We start from the raw sequence: 19,670 nt of genomic DNA on the forward strand, positions 1-19,670 counted from the left end.
CTTGCAGGCTCCTTTGCAATCAGAAGTCTGGCAAAGAACAAAGTACATTGTGCAATCCTGCTCAGGATGGACAATATATCTGCGGTCAGATATATAAACCATCTTGGGGGCACTCGATCCAAACCTTTGGCAGATCTAGCCAAAAGCTTTTGGGAGTTTTGCCTCTCAAACCATCTTTCGGTACATGCAGAGTATCTTCCTGGGACTCTCAACAGAGTAGCAGATTGGCATTCTCGTCACCTTCGAGATTCCAGCGATTGGAGGCTTCATCCTTCCGTGTTTCACAACATCCAATCCTTATGGGGTCCCTTCTCCATAGACCTTTTTGCATCTCGCCTCAACACACAACTTCCCCAATTTTACAGCTGGCGCCCAGATCCCTTGGCCTTAGCGTCAGATGCTTTCTCACAAGATTGGTCGCTTTCCCTCAACTACGCCTTCCCCCCTTTCATAATGATCAACAGGGTTCTGGCTCAGGCCAGACGTCAACGCGCTTCCCTCTCTCTTATCGTCCCGTTTTGGCAATCCCAAATCTGGTTCCCCACTCTTTTAGAACTGTCAATAGATTTTCCCTTGTTAATTCCATCCTTTCCGGATCTGCTTCTAGACCCTCTTCACCGTTCTCATCCCCTTATTCTGAACAATATCCTAACCCTATCCGCTTGGAAAATCTCAGGGATTCCCAATCTTGCCCTGTCATTTCAGCAGAAGCTTCCCATTATATCTCAAACTCCTGGGCCCCAGGCACCAAAAAAGCCTACAAGGCAGCCTGGTCTCTATGGGATTGCTGGTGTGTGGGAAGACAAATTAATCCCTTTTCAGCAGATGTAATTTTTGTCGTAAATTTTTTGGCCTCGGAAGCCAGCAAAGGTAAAGCATTTCGCACCATCAATCTTTACAGATCTGCTATCTCTTCCAACCATATTCATGTTCACGGGAAACCAGTAGGCGAACACCCGTTGGTATGTAAATTATTAAAGGGAGTAAAATTTTCTAAACCTCCGTTACCGAAATACAATCATGTGTGGGATGTTAATATTGTTTTGAAATATTTGATTGCATTACCAGATAATTCAAGTTTATCTTTAAAGCTTTTATTTGCTAAATTAACAATGTTATTATGTTTAGTTTCTATTAAACGTTTATCAGATGTTAAGGCCTTGGATGTCTCCAACCGTCAATTCACCCCGTCGGGTGTGCTGTTCTCGGTTGTAAGACGTACCAAGACCAATTTGTCGTCCGTCTTTTATCCCTATTTTCCGCTTCAACCAAAATTGTGTGTAGGACAATGTCTCAAAGTCTATGAGCACAGGACCGCAGATTTGAGAACATCCTCCTCCCAACTTCTCATATCTTTCAGGACACCCCATAATCCTGTTTCTTCTGCTACATTAGCCCGTTGGGTAAGACTGATTATGTCTTTGGCTGGTATTGATGTCTCCAAGTTTGGAGCTCATTCCTCTAGAGGAGCTATGGCTTCCAAAGCTTTCTGGGCGGGATCCCGTTTGGAGGATATTCTAAAATCTGCGGATTGGTCCAATGACAATACTTTTAGAGTATTCTATTGCAAACCAATTGATAATGCTTCTTTGAATGTGATTAATATGCTTTAAACTCGCATAATAGGAGCCTCCGGTCTTGTCATAAAATGTAGATTTTCCTAGTCTATGACGGAAAGTCTTAATTTTATTAAAGACACGGAGGCGAGTATTATCCCACCTCTTGTATAACTTTGTTTATCCCTCCCTTTCTCTAGTTTCGGCTTCAACCACTCAGACAACGTCCTAATCAGATCCCGTCGGATCATCCAATCAATTCGTTTCCTTCAGGATTTGGATCATCCCTGTCGGTTTGGCCGGACTACCCTTGCCTCTGCAAGCTACTGGACTTTTTCTCGGATGTTTTCGCTTTCCTTATGGCTCTGTTTATTCTTTGTTTATTACTCCCTTTGTTCACAGTTAACTGACTTAATTTGCAAGAAAAGAGGGCTGCTTGCAGTCAAGTGACGTCATAATGGCATATCGTTATTACTATTGGTTATGTGTGTTTTGAACTACGTTTTTAATCCCATTGGCTACTGATGTTAAGCCTTATGGGAGTTGTAGTTTCTTGACTGCTGTTCATTAATTAAAGCAAGAAAAGAAACGCATAATACTCGCCTCCGTGTCTTTAATAAAATTAAGACTTTCCGTCATAGACTAGGAAAATCTACATTATTGTTCATGATTGATTTGGACGATATATTATATTTAAATTATGGGACTGAAATTTACCAATTGTATGCTAGTTGCTTTTTCTTTTAGAATCATGATGACGTATCACTTTAATGTGCAGGAAGTTAGCCTATTTTTTGTAATCAAGGTGAAGGGCTTTTCTATGCCTATGCTATGGTTCTATTTATCTTCCAAGAGGTGGTGGGGCACTTATCTTGGCAAATGCTCTGTGGAGTCCAAACGGTCTCTCTCTCAGTCTCCCCCTTATTTTAACTATAAATAATGCAAGATCGGACCATTCTGTACAATATATAACGTGTGCAAGATTGAGTGAAAATTATATTGAAATTGAAATGGTAACGTTCTTTGGGGAAGCATTACTTCTTTGGGAAAAAATAAAGTTACATGGCCAGGGCTGGACAGGCATTTTATTGTCCCCATCTCCTCAAGGTTAATTTTAGCAGGATCTGGGAGGCTTCAAGAGAGATGAAAAGAAAAAGCGAGAGGGTGAAGGTACAGCGTAAAAGTGATTAGAGCAGTAGAAGAGAGGGAGAAGGAGAGAGACAGAATGGATGAATGGAAAGAAAGAGGTTGCACAAAAAGATAAAGTGAACTTGGCTGATTTGAACGTTTGCCAGGACTGGTTTTGGTTCCCCGGTCTGGCCTTATGCATGACAGGATAAATACGTGTGCTTGCTCTAATGCTGTCTCCTCCATCGGACTGCTAAGCAATGCGTAACAAAATAAGATAAGGGTAAACGTACGGTCACACGTGCACGGCACAAAACTGCTTCCCTCATTGAATCACAATATATAAACAACTCTACGCTTTCCTCCACAGTAGAGGTGCTACAGCAATTGTAAGATGGGGGTAATGGCATCAGTGTTAAATTACTGAAATAATAGAGTGTTAAAAACCCAAGTGATGCTCAAAGAACAAACCTGGCAGCTGCCCACCTCCCTTCCTCCATGGTGACCTAGGTAACACATTTTCACTGGAAAACTAAAGTAGGAAATCGTGTAGTCAATATGGAGTATTTAAGAACGTTATTAGCAGTGCTTTAATGGGCCGGTACTCTCCGGTACTGAGTACCGGCACTTTTCTATTTTGAGAGGGAGAGTACCGGCGCAGCTCAAGCAAAGCATAATACTTTTAATTGGAGAGTACCGGCACTTCTATTTTTCCATTTAAAGCACTGGTTATTAGTAACTCATAGCAATGATCGCTGGCACTGGCCGCTCCTCCTCCCCTTCCCATTGCTTTTTTGCCGGGCAGGCCCCTCCCTCTTCAGCCCCCCTCCCACCCGGTCGTATGAAAGACTACAGGCAGCGAGGAAGGGAGCGAGGCTGCTACTACACACCGAGTCCTGCAATGGAGCAGCAGCAGCTCACGGACGGCGACGCCAAGCAGATCCCCCCGGGAGCAGGTGGTGGCAGCCAACCGGAGAAGGAGGCGCTGCCGCTGGTGGAAATGGGGGACAGAACCGGGTCCCGAGCGGCGGGACCAGCTGGCAGTGAGGCGAAGAAGGAGTCCAGCAAATGGAAAGTCATTTCCCTGGTAAGGATGGGCGGTTGACCGCCACCTGATGGGCCAGGTGTGCCAGGGCACATGCACGCCATTGCCGCTGTCGCCTGTGTGAGCGCAAATACTTTGCTGCTATTATTGTCAAAGGTGACGAGTCCTGGTTTTGAGCTGGCGAACTAGACATGCCTGATGAGTGAGGAGACTGCAGTCCATTCTCACAAGTGCCCTTGACTGCCTGTGCGTATTTGATTACTACAAACGAATTAGTTGCCCCCATAATTACTTTAAAGTTCTGCACTTTTTTGTATGCGCGCCGAAGAAGGGTATATGCTGGACTGGAAATCATTACACGTTTCGAGAGGCAACTTGCACATCCCTGCTAAACCCGGTAGTCCTCCTCCCCTTAACTGCGCGATTGTTCTGCTCTACTGAGGCGTTGTGTTGGAATTGCATGCGACTGAAGGACCTGCCTGGCTCTCCTTTAGCGAAGAATGGTGCTTCTAGCCTATCCGGGAGTTACCATCATTGTTTAAAGAGGTATATTGTTGATTTTTAGGTGGTAACCGTTTATAAGTTCTGTAAGCTGCACTCTGACACTATATTGAATGAGATAGTTGGAGTGAAGAAAGTAGTGCATGTTACGAACGTTTCACACAATACCTCTTCTTCCTTATAAGGTGTCGGTATTCTTGTGTTGAAATAAAAATGTCCGTTTTCGGCGGCAGAGCCCTGCACTGCCTCTCCACTTGTTCTGTGCACCATTGCCTTTGCACAATGCCCACTGCAACTGAAAATCATATTCTAAGCAGTTGACTATAAAAGAGAAATGTCGCGACGCATATGATGTAATGTACTGTTTGGGTATAGCTTAGTAATACTGTTGATTGCCTTGTGTCAGTGGTCACATTTTTGGTGGCAGAGTCCTGGTTGGTACAGCCTTTCCAAAATCGCACAGCATGCTCAGACAGGGAGGCCTGGACTCAGACCTTTGAACTTGTGGTTCCACGCTCCCATCCCTTCATAATCATGACATTGATCCAATCAGAGTAGGCTGGCTTCCTTTGGACAGGCATCACACTGCCTTCAGTTTCACAAGTTGGTCCTAGGTTTAATATAAGCCAGCTGTTCCTAACCTTATGACTTCTGTGGACCTCCACTAAATCAGTATTGGAAGCCAGAGACCGAACTTAAGCAATTTCTACGATTTTAACTTATAAAAATATACAAAGATAAATAATAAACAAGTATACACCAAACAAGTTCACACAATATGAAATACTTTCGTAAATTAACAAGCAAAAAATATAGACATTGAATTTCTAATTTTAATGGGAAGGTTGGAGATTTTCACTATTTGGTTTTATTTCTAAAAGGCAAAGTTATATACCCGACTCTGGCATATCACTTTCTTTTTTTGCTATTTATGTTTCCTCAGTTTTTGTCAGCGCATACCTGTGTTTTAGTTAAGGCCACCAATTGTCCATTCTACATTTTCTATACTTGTGTTGTTTATACGAAGGATACGAACTTAATTTGTAGCCTCCGATTTTAATCCCTTCACGTTTACTGAGCGTTTTATAATTTGAAATTTTGCTTTTTTATGTGTATTTAATTTATTAATCTGCTAATACTTTTAATTTTCGGAAGAGTTGCGCCCCCTCCCCCCAAACGAGGTGTAGAGGACTCTCAGGGGTCTGTGTACAACATATTAAGAACCAGTCACATAACCATTCTTGCTCATTCTTGGGCTTGGTACGTGAGTCTCATGGCCGTTCATAATAGTGATAATCAAGATATATTGTTACCTAGTAGGCCAGTACAACGCTGCATTGTCAACGGATTGACAGTTTTCTATGCATGTTTAAAAAACCTCAACCTCATAAAGCCAATAGATTGTTCTTTTGAATAGTTCTTGCGCACGTAGACAAGCAACATTCACACTTGCAAAGTATGCAGACCGGCTAACACCTGTAAGCACACATTTTCAGTATGTCCAGCAAACATACAGTAGTCCATGCACATCGATACAGAAACATGGCGCTATTGATGCACAGACAGCAACTGTCATAAGTTACTGTGTACTGCAGGAGGCATAGAGTGCTGCACGGAAGGGGCTAAGACAATGTGTTAAGCGGCGCAGGGTTATGCATTTCAAAGCAATGTGTAATATACGGTGGTGTATAGAATGGATACACCTCGATCTGTAGTAAGTGAGCATAATGCTATGTATGAGAGGCCTGTCAGGCGTTAGTGACTTATCCAGCACTACTCTTTTTATTCTGGGGCTTGGGGTATTAAGCTTACCTTTAACAAGCCAACACCGACCAGTGTTTCCTTGTTCAAGCACAAAAGCAGAAAAAAGCAATAGCATTTACTGATGTTCATGTGAAGGACATACATGTAGTTTGCCATCCTAGCCTGTTTTTTTTTTTTTGCATTTTTTTTTTTTTCGAAAGGATGTATTCAGGCAGTGGCCTGACATAGTTTGGAGCATTTTTCGAGGTAAATAAGGACATGAGCTAGTTTGGTTCAATCTGGTTGCGTGCTGGCCATATGTGTTGAAAGCCAGTCCTGCTCTGTGCTGGATATCCAGTTAATTAGGAGTATTGATCACTGGGGACCTGTACTGAATATTTATTTTTCATGCTCAAACCAGGAGATAACTAGAAAGTCAAGTCAGCAAACTTGAGGCAGTCATTTCTTGAAATGTTCGACAAAACATTTGGAAATCTTTTTACCAGATGACTATAGATAACCAAAAGCTCTTGAAATAAGCTCCTGATCTACATGGACTCACTGCCAAATTTTTAGGTCGAAACCCTTGGTCGCTTGGATCTTCATAAATGGTAATAATTCCCGTTTTCTATGGGTAATCAAGATCTTCCTCATCGTGCTGCCTCCCCGGAACCTTGCCAGAGTACAATTTGAAAGTGGTACAGTGAGGACCATTTTTTACATACATTTTTGACTGAGGTAATCAATGAGAGTAATCTGATTTGCTGGAGTCAAAAACAGATAGTCTTCAGGGTATCATCAGTCAACTTGATGGAAGGACTATTTTTAATTGCCTATTTTTGAGTTTTCCATCACACATTTTAATGTAATATGTTTCCAGTTATATTTCATTGTGAATTTTTGTAATTGTGTCTTTCGTTTTTCTTTTTTAAAGATCACATTGTTACTATTAATTATTGTGGCCAACTTTTACTATTGCATTTAGATTATCTTTATTTGATTGTATTGTTACAATGTTATCATTAATTAATGATCATCAGTAACATTTTTGACTGTTTTTTTGCGTTTTCTCATGATTCTTGATCCACCAACTTTTAAAGTTATTTAGATGTTGTTTTTTCATTAATTTCAACATTCAGATCTGGGTAGACCAGGGGTATCATTGCATGCATGTTTCCAGAATTAGTCAGCTGCCTTTGACAAGATTAACAAGAACACTTTCCTGGAAACCGATAGCCTGAGGAATTGCTACTCACCTAAAGCTAGCTATGCCAATATTACATGCTAATGTTTGAGAGCAAATTTAGATCAGGGTTGAAACAAATTGTCAAAGGAAATAGCGAAGCAAGAGTATGTACTGGTTCCCATTCTTCTTTTTAATTCATAACCAGCAGATATAGGGGTTACTGTGCACAAATGCAGATTGTTTGCACCAAAATGTTGAGCTCCACACACGTCTGCTCTAGTACACAGACACCTTCGTCAGTAACCAAGCTCCACTGGTTTACAACAGCCCTTGCTGGTAGAGTACAAGACACATTTTTTTATTTTATAATCTTAGGCAGAATAAGATACTAGAATGAACAAAGATGTATTAACCGTCTTGGAGTTTTGGCATGTTGTAAACACTCTTATGTGAATTGTCCGATGACACATCTACTTATGCTTTCAGGGTCTAGTACCGGAATATAGTGGACAAAATATTGTGCTGCAAAAGTATCATAGCAAATTTATTGGTGACCCCAGTATTATCAAGGCAAGTTTATATACATAGGTATAGCTTTACTATACTTAGCATACCAGCATAGTTTGATGATAAGGATAATATATATACATATATATTAACTATATTGTTGAGGTACGTTGATATGAAGGTAAGAAATTCATTTATACTTATTTGTAAACGTACGTTGATATAATTTTGGTGGTTGCTATTTTGGCTTTGATTTTTTTCTATGTCCACAGTATTCTCACATACAACTACTTGCACTACTTTTACCAACTGTGGAATTAGGTTGGGGTGGAATAATGAGAATATAAAGGCAGATGGTGCTGTTTACGTGGTGCTACAATTGAAGATTTGGCACATGTGCCTATTTGAAGGTATTTGTCCATCAAGGAAGTGGTGCTCAATATTTTGCCAAATTGAAATTAGGACTAAAAATCATATGGTTTCAGATCGTTTGATGTAAGAAACCTCCAACTCTATGGCGATAAACGAAAATATTCTTGATTTTCCTAAAAGAGAAAATTGAGGGATAATGATTCCTCTGCAGAACAATTACAAGTCACACTGCCAAAGTGGGATACAATATATTGCTATTGCTTTATGGCTGTGAGACTATAGGCAAATACTGGAAAGGACCTGTTTATACTCTCCATAATCAAGAACTCCAGTACCGTAAAAACGGCTTTTGCACTTACATCCTTTGAACGAGGACGTTCAAATGCGGACCTACAAATTAAGAGCCTCTTGAAGACCATCATCAGGTTTGTTTTTATGAATTCTTTTCAAGATGCAACTTGAGTAACATTCTTAGTTTTTCTGTGCAAAGGGCTGATAACCCTACACATTTCTTTTTTAATATCCATAATGGTATGATAATTGTTAGGTAACTTTATCATTTTCGATTTAATTGTATTAAAATTATATTTGTTAACCAGAACATTAGCAGTATTTTACTTCAAAACAGCCGAAATAAAGGTTTTAGTATCAAATCTTCATTCTTGGTTTCTTGATCCAGAATTGCCTTTAGTAATTGTCTATACAGTGGTAAATGCCTAATATCACTGAAGCTCTGATTGATGTAAGATCAGAGTTTCAGTTTAGGCTTATCAAAGTTTCGTTTTGGCATCCAAGTTATATATAAAAACATATTTCTGTTTGCGAACCTGTTGATGGTTTGATTGTAACTCATTTCATCTGGTCCTAGATCTCTGCTTTGCAGCTCAGATTTGCTTACACTCTACACCACTCCACTCTGTGCTACTCCACTCTACTCTGCAACAGTGCACTCTACACCACTGCACTCTACACCACTTTACAGCACTCCACACCAATGTACTTTACACCACTGCACTGACAGTTTACTCTACGTCTCTGCCCTCTACGCCACTGCACTCTACACCACTGCACTCTGCATTACTCCACTCTATGCCACTGCACTCTACTCTGGACCACTCACTCTATGCCACTGTACACTGCAACACCACACTCTGTCACTGTGCTCTACACCACTTTTCGCTGCCCCACTGCACTTTATGCCACTGCATACACTCTACGTCACTCTACTGCACTCTACGCTAATGCACTGTACACCACTGCACTCTACCACAAGCCACTCTAATCTGCTCTTCAGCACTGCATCTATGCCACTACATTCCACTCTGTGCAACTCCACTGTACGCCACTGCAATCTACCCTGCACCACGACATTGTACTCCACTCTATGCTTTAGCACTGTACTCCACTACACTCAATGCCTATGCACTCTACACCACTTTACTCAAAAGCAATACATTCCACCACTGCTCTCTATGCCAATCTACTCTGCAGCACTGCACTGTACACCACTATATTTTACTCTGCAATACTCAGTGCCACACTACACCAGCTCACTGTACGTTACTTTACCTTGCACCAATCTACGCCACTGTACTCTACACCACTACACTTTATGCCACACTAATCTATTGTGCACCACTGCACTCTGACACTGCACTCTACACCACTCCAGTCTCGGCCACTCCAGTCTGCATCACTCCACTCTTCGCCATTCCACATGGAGGGACCCCCCCAACCAGACTCCCTCAGCACAGGTGCTGTGTGGAGTGGGCCCCCTGGAGGGAGGTTGCGGGGCCTTTGTTACACCACTGGTAGCAATGTGTGCTTTTTGAGACCAAAACATCTTTTTGCTCTTTGCCAATGTTTGTTACAATGGTGAGGGCCTGGTAGCTCCCACAACAATAAAGGGTTACAAAAGCCATGTCAAAACAAGACACGCATTGACGAAACCAAAAGACTCACAAAAATGTTGGATTGGTTGTCTTTGTCAGTGCTAGTTTAGTTTCATGCTTTCCATAATCTTATTAAAATGGTTACACTGATTTTTCCATTAGAAATATTTGTTGGAAATAATAGCAAGCATCAACACATTTTACTAAAGGACACTTCAAAGAAATGGCACCTAAAATTTCATAGCAGCAAAACCTTTTTTTCCTACTTGCATTTTTTTTTTGAACATTTTATTTTGAAAGCAAAGAATCATCACTCATGCTTACAAGCTTCTGCAAACATTTGCATCTAATCAGAAAGCATTCTGGGAGCTTTATATTAGGTCTCCTTTTGTTAAACCTTTCATTATTTTTTTTTTTTACTGGAACCACTGTCAGTAGTGCAGTATGCCCATAAAATGTTTATTTATAGTGCTCACCCTAATAATGAAGGTTTTTGATTAATGATCCATAAATACAAGTTCGAACAACATTAACCCATGGACACACATATGACCTCAACTGCAGACATTTCCCTTCGCTGTAAACTAGCAGCCAAGTGGTTTGTGCTCCAGTGGGTTGGGCCTAATTGTCCTAAGGACAAAATATACATGGAAACCTTTTGCCCTTGACTCCAAGCAATATGTCTCGAGTATCGGGCGATAGGAATTCCACATCCCTGGTCACTGCTCTCTGCCACTATGTGCTTGCAACTGCATGCTATGCCACTCTACACCACTGTGCTCTGTCACTGCACTCTATTCTACTATCTGCCACTCTACTCTGCACCACTGCACTCTATAACATCTAGTCTGCAATTTAATTCGTAAGGTATATATATTGGCATTGCCAATGCTTATCTTTGTGTGAAAGCACTCTACTAGAAAGCACCTTTTTCAGTTGACTCCCTCGTGTACCTCTTCCCTCTGTGTTCCATCCCCCTCATGTCTGTTGCTTGCCCCTCCCACCATTCATCTGTCAACTTGCACTTGTCTCCACCATTGTCCGTGTGCTTGCTACTAGGCCTTCCTTCTCACCCCCATTGTCCATGTTCCCCATGACTCACACTCCAGACCCGATCCTACCGTGTTGCCTCCAGACTCGCAATATAAACAAAAAAGAAGCTCTGTGATGCAGCAAGCGCTGGAGACGTCATTGGGATGTTTTACCCCCCCACACCCTCTGTTGCCCATGTTCTCCCTCTGTCCTCCCAGCAGTTAAATAAAAGATAAAAAAATTAATGCTTTCAGCCACAGCTGGTGTGCTGCAGTACAACATGGCTAAAAGATCTTGACAAAGCCAATAGCACTCTCGTAGGCGAGACCTGTTGGCTTTGTCAGTACTTAATTCTCAAAGTTTTAAACCATCCATCAAGCTACAGGTTGCTTAGATTGAATTGCGAGACATCAGGCCCTTCTTTCGCCCGATTCCTTATACCTACCTGAAAGGGACTTCTTGCAACGACTGTAGTTCCTCGCTGACTGACTCCCAGAACTGTTACGCTGCTACAGAATGCAAGCCAGGGACCTGAAAGCCTATACTTAATTAACTTGGTATTCGAGATGCTGCTTGGAGTTTCCCCGAACCATCATCTCTAAAGGCCAGATGCATCTAATTTTCTGTGATTTAGTTGTTAGCCAAGTCACGATGAAGGATACAAGTACTTCCTGTCAATGCCGTTTCCTTAGCGTGGAACTAGGCCAGCAAGGTATGTTGCAGATTTAAGCTGAACACATTCCGATTGTGGGTTTCTTTGCAAAATCCCAGAAAGTTATGTTTCATCACTCGATTTCCTGTGGCAGAGGGAGAAAAACCAATAGCGTCCATGTACTGATCTTTCCCATTGTTTTATCACTTGGCTAGTTCTAAAACTTAACACCTAACATGGCCTTAAATTTCTCTGGCAGACTTCATTATCAGAAGAGATTAATGTATTTGTACTGTGGTTTAGTTTAGCTCTATCTTAACGGTGATTTCACTTGGCTTTACAACAAAAGAGCACTAAACCCTGCCAAAATGCCATGTGTTATATATCAGAGCGACTCATATTTACACGAGGAGACGTGACATTTTAGCCAGCAGCTCTTATTGGGTTTTGAGGAGCTTCAATTGCATCCTATCACTGGACAGCAAGTTTATGAAGCAGTGCTTTGAATTTTAGGTTGTATTTGAATTGTTTAAGTCAAAAGGGAGAACAGAACTAAAATACCCCATTATCTCAGGCTGCAACATTACATTCTTGTGAAATAGGGTGTCATGATGGGTACGAGTTATGAAAGTAGTGAAAGTTGCTTTCTGACGAAGTACGGGAGCATATCTTAGATTTTGTATTGTATATGCATGGGCCTGTTACTTTTACACCCTCTCTTGTCAAATCCCTAAACAACGACAGAGCTTGTGTCTTTTCATCCTGCCGGTCTGTCAGAGAATCTGGCTAACATTATGGTCTTTGGACTTTTAGGTGCCATTTCTTTGAAGCGTCCTTTAGTAAAATGTGTTGAGGCATGGTAGTATTTCCCAAAAACTATTTCTAATGGAAAAATCAGTGTAACCATTTTTAACAAGATTATGGGAAGCATGAAACTAAACTAGCACTGGCAAAGCCAACTAATCCAACATTTTTGTGAGTCTTTTGGTCGAGGACTTCTACCAGCAGCAATGGCCCTGCTCCAGCCTCCTATGGTGCCTCTTCATAGATGCACTGTTCCAAGGCCTGCACAAGCCACTCTCCCTCACACATGCGTGGCAATCAGAGTATGATTATGGAAGTGAAAAAAACACCTACTTCAGCTATGGCCCTCATTCCCTAAACATCTGTGCCTCAGTTAGATACTTTTCCAAAATAGAGAACATCAATATGACAAAACCAGGTTATAGAAACTCCTTTCTGTAGAACTGCCAAAGTGAGGAATTAACGTTTACATGAAAATCAGAAGAGTTTTTTGGACAAAAATTGTATATGAGACCTTGTTTGAATCCAAGTTTTGGTATATACAAAAATCCCAATCCCTAAAATGATCAGAATTGTTTGAATAATGGAATTCTTGAAAGATGGAAACAAAAAATGATTTGTTGTAGTTTTTCTGTCCTACGACCCATTAAAAAAAACAAAGACTGAAAAGAAATATACAGAAAAAGAAGAAAGAAAAGTACGTTCACAAATAATGGAAGAAAGAATAAGATAGAAAGGAAAAACCGTGGCCAGACTTTGCTGCGATAGGAAGTGGCAAGAAAGACAGAGGGAATATAAAAAAAAATGATTAAGAAATAAAGTAATAGTGGCCACCAAGAGGGGAAGGGGGGATCCACCCTCCATTTAAAAAAAAAAAAAAAATGTTTAATTATTTTGACCAACACCAATGTTCAGCAAGTTGATTTACTCAACCTAACCTAGTGAGTGTCTTTCATGGTAGAAAATCTGTGGATATCCGATCAACGAACATGGGTTGTCGTAATCGGTTTCTGCAACATTTTATTTTATTCACATGTAAATGTAAATGTAAATGTAAATTAGCACTTGTATAGCGCACTACTCACCCGTTAGGGTCTCAAGGCGCTGTACTCCTACCGCTATGGAACCCCTCCTGGCTTTTCCCTGTGAGGCGCCCACTCCTGAGCAGGGTGAAGCCAGGCATCCAAGCGCTGTTGGGGCCGTTGTGGAGATTAAGCAAGCTATTGCCCAGAGTTGCAGAGTGGGACCCATGAATTAGATTAGGCACCGAGGCGAGAATTATCTGGTCAAGGGGAATTGAGCCCAAGACCTGCCGAAGCGGGACTTGAACCCTGGTCTTGAGCCAGATCTCTGCCTCAGGGTCTGCCGCTCTAACCATTGAGCCGCACTTCTCCAACATCCATCTTGCCAAACAGTTTTGCCTGACCTTGAGGTAGAAAAAACTGAACACAATGAAGCCTGCTCAGCTGTCGAGCACATTAGCCTCATAGCATGTGTTGTCATCTGCCTAGGTGCATAGATATAATCTACATCCTACCTGCTTTAAAAAAGGCAGGCCCTATGGAGAAGCAACAGCATCAGAAATCCAGTCAGACCGAGGCACAGAGATAGCAACAGACATGTGTGGTTGAATTGGCCCAATAGTAACGATCAGTGCGGCCGTGCAGTAGCTCAGAGAAGTAGCCCAGAGAAGCAAAAAATCCTCTTAAAAAGAAAAAAGGGGGAACCTTCCTCCAAATGTGCCCCAGAAAAAAATTATTATCTGGCCCAGACATGGCCAAAAGAAGAATGTTTGGCCCAATGATGGCGCAACAGACAAGCATGCATGGGCCAATCAAGCTGGCCCAGAGAAAAAATACATGACTCAGGACTGTTCCAGAAGGAAAGAATGCCCAGCCAGACTACCTTGCCAACATGTCTCAGAAGAAGAAATGATAGCCTAAGTACAGCCCAGCTGCCCCCCAAACCACAAGCCAAGATGAGGCTTGCATGGCAAAACAATATCATAAGTGAGTCTTAAAAGAAGCCAGAGAATCACACCCTCACAACTGTAACATTCTAAAATGCCAAGAACAGCACAACTGACCGAGAAAGATCATGGCATCTATTTATCTAGGTAATGAAATCTCACCATACAACAAGAGTAGAGAGGACCATGACTACACCAATGCAGAAAACTGCAGTAAAGTATGACCTCTGCCACCTATGCATCTGTTTACCTGTTACCTCAGGGAAGGACTGGAACTAAGCAAAATGTTGGGCTGCAGAACAGAGCAGTCTAGGAACTAGCTACTTCACAGTGCAAAGAACCGCCCCATTTCTTACAACTAAAGTCTAATTTATACAATCCAATTATTAAAAACAAAGAGCTGACCACAACATTTATCTACTCACAACCTCTAGATACTCTAGAGTTATGTGCATGCCCACAATTCGTAGCAATGGCAGAACCTCAAACGCCATGAGCAGTTTCTCCAAAGCTTACTCCACTGTTGTTTTCTTCTTACTGCTGGTCCATCACACACATTACAGCCAGTGAGAATGGGAGATGTGAACCTTTGCTTATCCACAAGCACTGTGGTGTACCCAGCAAAAATTGATGGTGTGACTAGAATGAGTGCCAGGAAGAGGGTTCAGAGAAGATAAGAGGTAATGAGGGAATAGAGGATTGGAAAACTTTTAGGACACTAGTTAGCAGGAGGACCATTTTCTAGAAAGTAAGCTCCAGTTTCGGTGACATAATTTAGAACAGTAAGCCACAACATTAGAAAATACCTTACTCGGATTGTAATATTACTGCCAGAAGAGAATGCCATTACTACTATGAAATATTCCTCACTCAACATATTTACCAGTGCCACCAACGATTGCACGTAGGCGCATGAAGCAATTTTATTGACTTCCTCTAGTGTCAGTATTGCTAATAGCAGATCATTGTTCCTGGTCCGTCACCACCTGTGTGTCTCTGCCCATCTAAATAGTTGCATTTTGTAAAAGTTAAGGGATTTGTATTGTTACTTACCAACCGCATTATGAGGAATCTGGTTGGCTGTCAAAATTCAAACCAAGTTGCTAATATATGCTGATTTACCAAGCGCAGTATACTTGCATTAGAGTTTTTTTTATTGTTTCATGCAGTTAACATCCAGCAACATCTCAATTATATCACTTTACTAGATATCTATAGTTGATTACTATAACTTTAAAACTTTCACTAAGTGATTAGATTCAGTGTACCTCTAATCTGCCTTGGAGCTTTCACTGATCAGTCACTATTGAGGCATTCACAGCTCTCTTTTTAGGCACATCTATAATGACCTGCACTAGACACAGTAGTTTATTTGTATTTTTTTTTTTTAATTTTATGTAGCGCGGACATGGCCTAAAGACATCAGAGCACTTTGCAACTCACAGGATACAGGGTTTACGAGGGTTACATTAATAGTAGTTAAGCTCAGACGTTTCCATAAGTGTATGTATGCAAGAGTTAACACAAGAGACAGTTACAACAATAGGACAGAGGACATGAACCGTTAAACAAAAGCAGATCAGGATGCAGTGGAGAAAGTAAATAAGTCAGATCGGGGTGAATTAACCACGATGTCTGTCAATTAGGAGGAGCTTGAGATCCTTTTTGAAGGTTGCTAGGCAGGTGGTTACACGGAATAAGAGAGGCAGAGTTCCAGATTCTGGTGGTGGTACTAGAGAAAGACTGGTTCATGTGTCATTCTGGAATGAAGGAGGGGTGTTCCAGGGGGAGGGATTGGGCATTTTCTGGAACCCTTAATTGCCCTGGAGATTTTCAGTTTCTCATTTAGATAGGAGGGGTAGGAGGAGTGCAGGCATCTGTGTGTAATGCAAGCAATTTTGAATTGGGCCCACCCTTCATTGGGGAGCCATTGGAGGGCTAGTAGGGCAGGGAAAATGTGGTCAAATTTCTTGAGTCCTAAGACTCATGTAGTGTTGGTCTAAGTGGGTAACTTTGGGAATGCCTGCAAGCAGAGCAATTCCATAGTCTAGTCTAGAGTGAACGAGAGACTGCAGCACTGTTTTTAAGTAGTTGGTCCGGAATCAATTGTCTGATGCCCCAAAGCAGCCTATGTTTATGTTCTCCGCTGTTGGCCATGGCTGCTATGTGGCTGTGAAGATTGAGATGATTATCAAGGATGATGCTGAGTGATCTAACTCTTGTGACAATGACTTGGCAGCCTTCGGAGGCGGGAAAGTTCGCCGTCCGTTCTTAAACAGGCAGTTTTGCTTTTTGGGGTGAGACCAATAGAAATTCTGTTTTAGTTGGGCTGAGTTTTTTAAATGGGCCTGGGCATCCATTTTTGAATCTAGAGTGTATTAGAAAGCAGAGCACTGTCTTCTGGGGATGAGTTTTAAAGTATATTTGGGTATTGTAGGCAAAGAGATGGAAGAGAATCCCAGAATTTCTGAGAATCACACATAGAGGTTCTAGGTAGAGGTTTAAGAGGGTTTGGGGAGAGGATCGAACCTTGAGGAACACCTTGGTGAGCGTTGACTGGTCTCAGGAACAAGTTGCCCATTTTCACAATTTTGGAATGGTTTCATAGGTAAGAGGAGAACCAGCTGAGTACCTCCATAACCCATGCGTAGTTCATGAATACGAAGGAGGTCATGATGGTTGACAGTGTCAAATGCGTGGTTAAGTCCTGGAGGACCAGGAAGCAGAAGCTGACAGAGTTGAGGATTCTAAGGAATTCATCTTCTATTTGAAGGATCACAGTTTCTGTACTGTGATCCTGGCAGAAACCAGACTGGAGAGTGTCTAGGAGGTTGTTTGGATGTGTGAGGCTAGTTGAGATGCTATGCAGCTTTCAGTGACTTTGCCGAAAAATGGGAGTGTAGAAACTGGGCGGTAGTTGTTTAGGTTCTCTAGATCAGGAGGCTGCGTTTTATTTTTATTTTTTTAAAGATCGTAGTGATTTGACCCATTTTTAGTCATTCAGGAAAGAGGTCAGGTTTCAGAGAGGAATTGACCATTGTGGTCCATATGGGGAGTAGGCGTGTGGCAAGAGATTTGCTGATAGACCTGGAATAGCATCCAGGTGATGGTTTGAAGGTTTTACTTGGGAAATAATTCTTTATAGTTCCTGCTGTGAGATTGGAGCGAAAGATGACCATTATTTTAGTGCTTTCCAAGGCAAAGACTCAATCATTTCAAGGGAGTCGTTGATGGGAAGTGAAATATGGATGTCTCAAACTTTTTTTTTATCAAAGAAATCCATGAAAACAGTGCAAAGGGCCATGCATGGCTTAGGAGCCGAGGAGAAGGAGGGGTTAGTAGACTGTGCAATAACCTTGAGCAGTCGCTTTGCAGAGACATTTACAGAGATCATGCAGTGCACCCTCTCCTCTGGATTTCATCATGCATTTATATCCCAGAAAAGAAACCTTTAAAGCAATTTCCACAGCACCAGAACCTTTCTCTTATATGGGCTCATGTCCAGAACATGAGCCCGTACAAGAGAAAGGTTCTGGCACTTGGTAAATTAGAGGTGGACTTGCTGCCATTTGAGTGATCTTCAACCCTATAATATCATCTCCTTCCTTGTACAAAATCCGAAACCTGGGAGATTGTTTCATAAGGTTACCGTGGTTCATCCTCTAAACTAACCCAGTGTTCAAGAGTATCTTTGCGTAGTGGAGCCCTGGTTAACGTGACTCTAACCTGTTGTGAAACAGTTAACAACAGTCAACGAAAACAGCTTTTCAGTAGGGTTCACAAGAACTAACGTGTGCCTCAATCTGTGAAAGTACAAATTCATAAAACTAACTTTAACATCTCTTCACCTTTTTCGATGAACGCAAAGATCGGGTTTATATTGCTCTACTGTCTAAAAAGAGATGGAAAAGATGGCTACAGATCAGTGAGTGGAACACAGAAATTGTCCCGTCTGCATGGCACATGTTGGATTTCAGAATTCAGGAGAGTAGTTGCCTGCTGCATTGTGAGTAATGTTTAATTTCCAGGTCATGTTGCAATTACAGTGAGATTGGTGGAGTAATGCACCTGCCGCACATGTGTGGGTGTTTGTTAGTGTAAACTCACCTCTATTGTTTTATGTCATGCAGCATCCGATGCTTCATTACAAGATAGCACTCTGTGTTAAATTTTGCTTTACACAAGTATTTTGGTTGCACATATTGCAGTTATCTGCATCCCCTTTCACAATTATTGGCCATGCCCCAAATGAGTACACAAAGCATCAGAGCACAACAAATCAGACCTTTCCTCAGAGAAAGACAGTCAAAAGATTCAGGCAGTAACAAATCAACCTTAAAGTCAGGCAACCCATATATAAACCTCCTAAACCAATGTAGTAAAAAGAAAAATTATGTAATGATTTATACAAGACCCAACTAATAAAAACATGGATAACTCAATCAGCATAGGTTGACTTTTGTAGAAAATGTAACAAAGGTCTTACAAACCATCTGGATGCTAAGTTGCTGTGATTATCTGTGACTTTCCCAAAAGTGATCACATGAGCCTATGCTCACTTCCAAAGTCTAAATACAATTACACAATGGTCTGTTCATGCCTTCACAGAGGTTGGTGGTTCTGGTTACTTTGCAGGCTGATACAATCAAATAGTTCCAATCATTGCATAGTCATGTGGGAATCCAGACTACCGGTTCTGAGGTGGGATGACCCTGTCTGCCCCTCCACTTTCAGGTCATGATGAACTGTAGCCCCACTCTTCCAGCAGGATAGTTTTGAGTCTCTCCAGTGTTCCAAGAACACTGTATAGGAACCATAGCTATATTTCAAAGGAGACATAAACACTCTAATGCTCATTTCTGCTACGGCTGTATGAAGGGCTCTTCTTCCATTGGACCACAGTCACTGGTCCAGTACAAAAGTGTGCTCACCTTTCCTTTCTAGGTTCTCCCTCTTTGCCTTTTATCTCCTGAAGTCCCAACGTTCGTCTGAACCCTTTGAAACCTACCTTCCTAGCTTAGATGTCAGAGGCTGCAAGCAAAGCTTTTGTCTGCCAAAGGTGGCAACCAAATCTCACCCAATGCTTGTTTGTTCCATGACCTTTGGTTTTCTGCATGATGTTTGTCTTGTTAAGATTTCCAGATAATACGTACAATCAAATTTAGTGTTTTCTAATCTTCATGAAGAATAAAGGGCCGAAGCCTATTGATATCCTCCAAATAACCACACCTTACCTGTTCTTCTATGAGTGCAAAAAAGCCCATGATGTCTGAAGAGTCATTC

At 41.6% G+C, this 19,670-nt stretch overlaps 1 protein-coding gene across 1 annotated transcript in view; it reads left to right on the forward strand.

Annotated features, from left to right (window-relative positions):
• Positions 1 to 3,435: 3,435 nt before the first annotated feature.
• Positions 3,436 to 19,670, forward strand: part of ENPP1 (ectonucleotide pyrophosphatase/phosphodiesterase 1) — a 486,681-nt gene continuing 470,446 nt past the window's right edge. The window contains exon 1 of the mRNA XM_069235163.1: positions 3,436 to 3,771. Within this exon, the coding sequence (XP_069091264.1) occupies positions 3,526 to 3,771 (246 nt within the window). The 5' untranslated portion in view covers positions 3,436 to 3,525. The remainder of the gene's footprint in view (positions 3,772 to 19,670) is intronic.

The sequence above is a fragment of the Pleurodeles waltl genome, chromosome 5, assembly GCF_031143425.1.
Source record: "Pleurodeles waltl isolate 20211129_DDA chromosome 5, aPleWal1.hap1.20221129, whole genome shotgun sequence".
NCBI classification, from domain to species: domain Eukaryota; kingdom Metazoa; phylum Chordata; class Amphibia; order Caudata; family Salamandridae; genus Pleurodeles; species Pleurodeles waltl.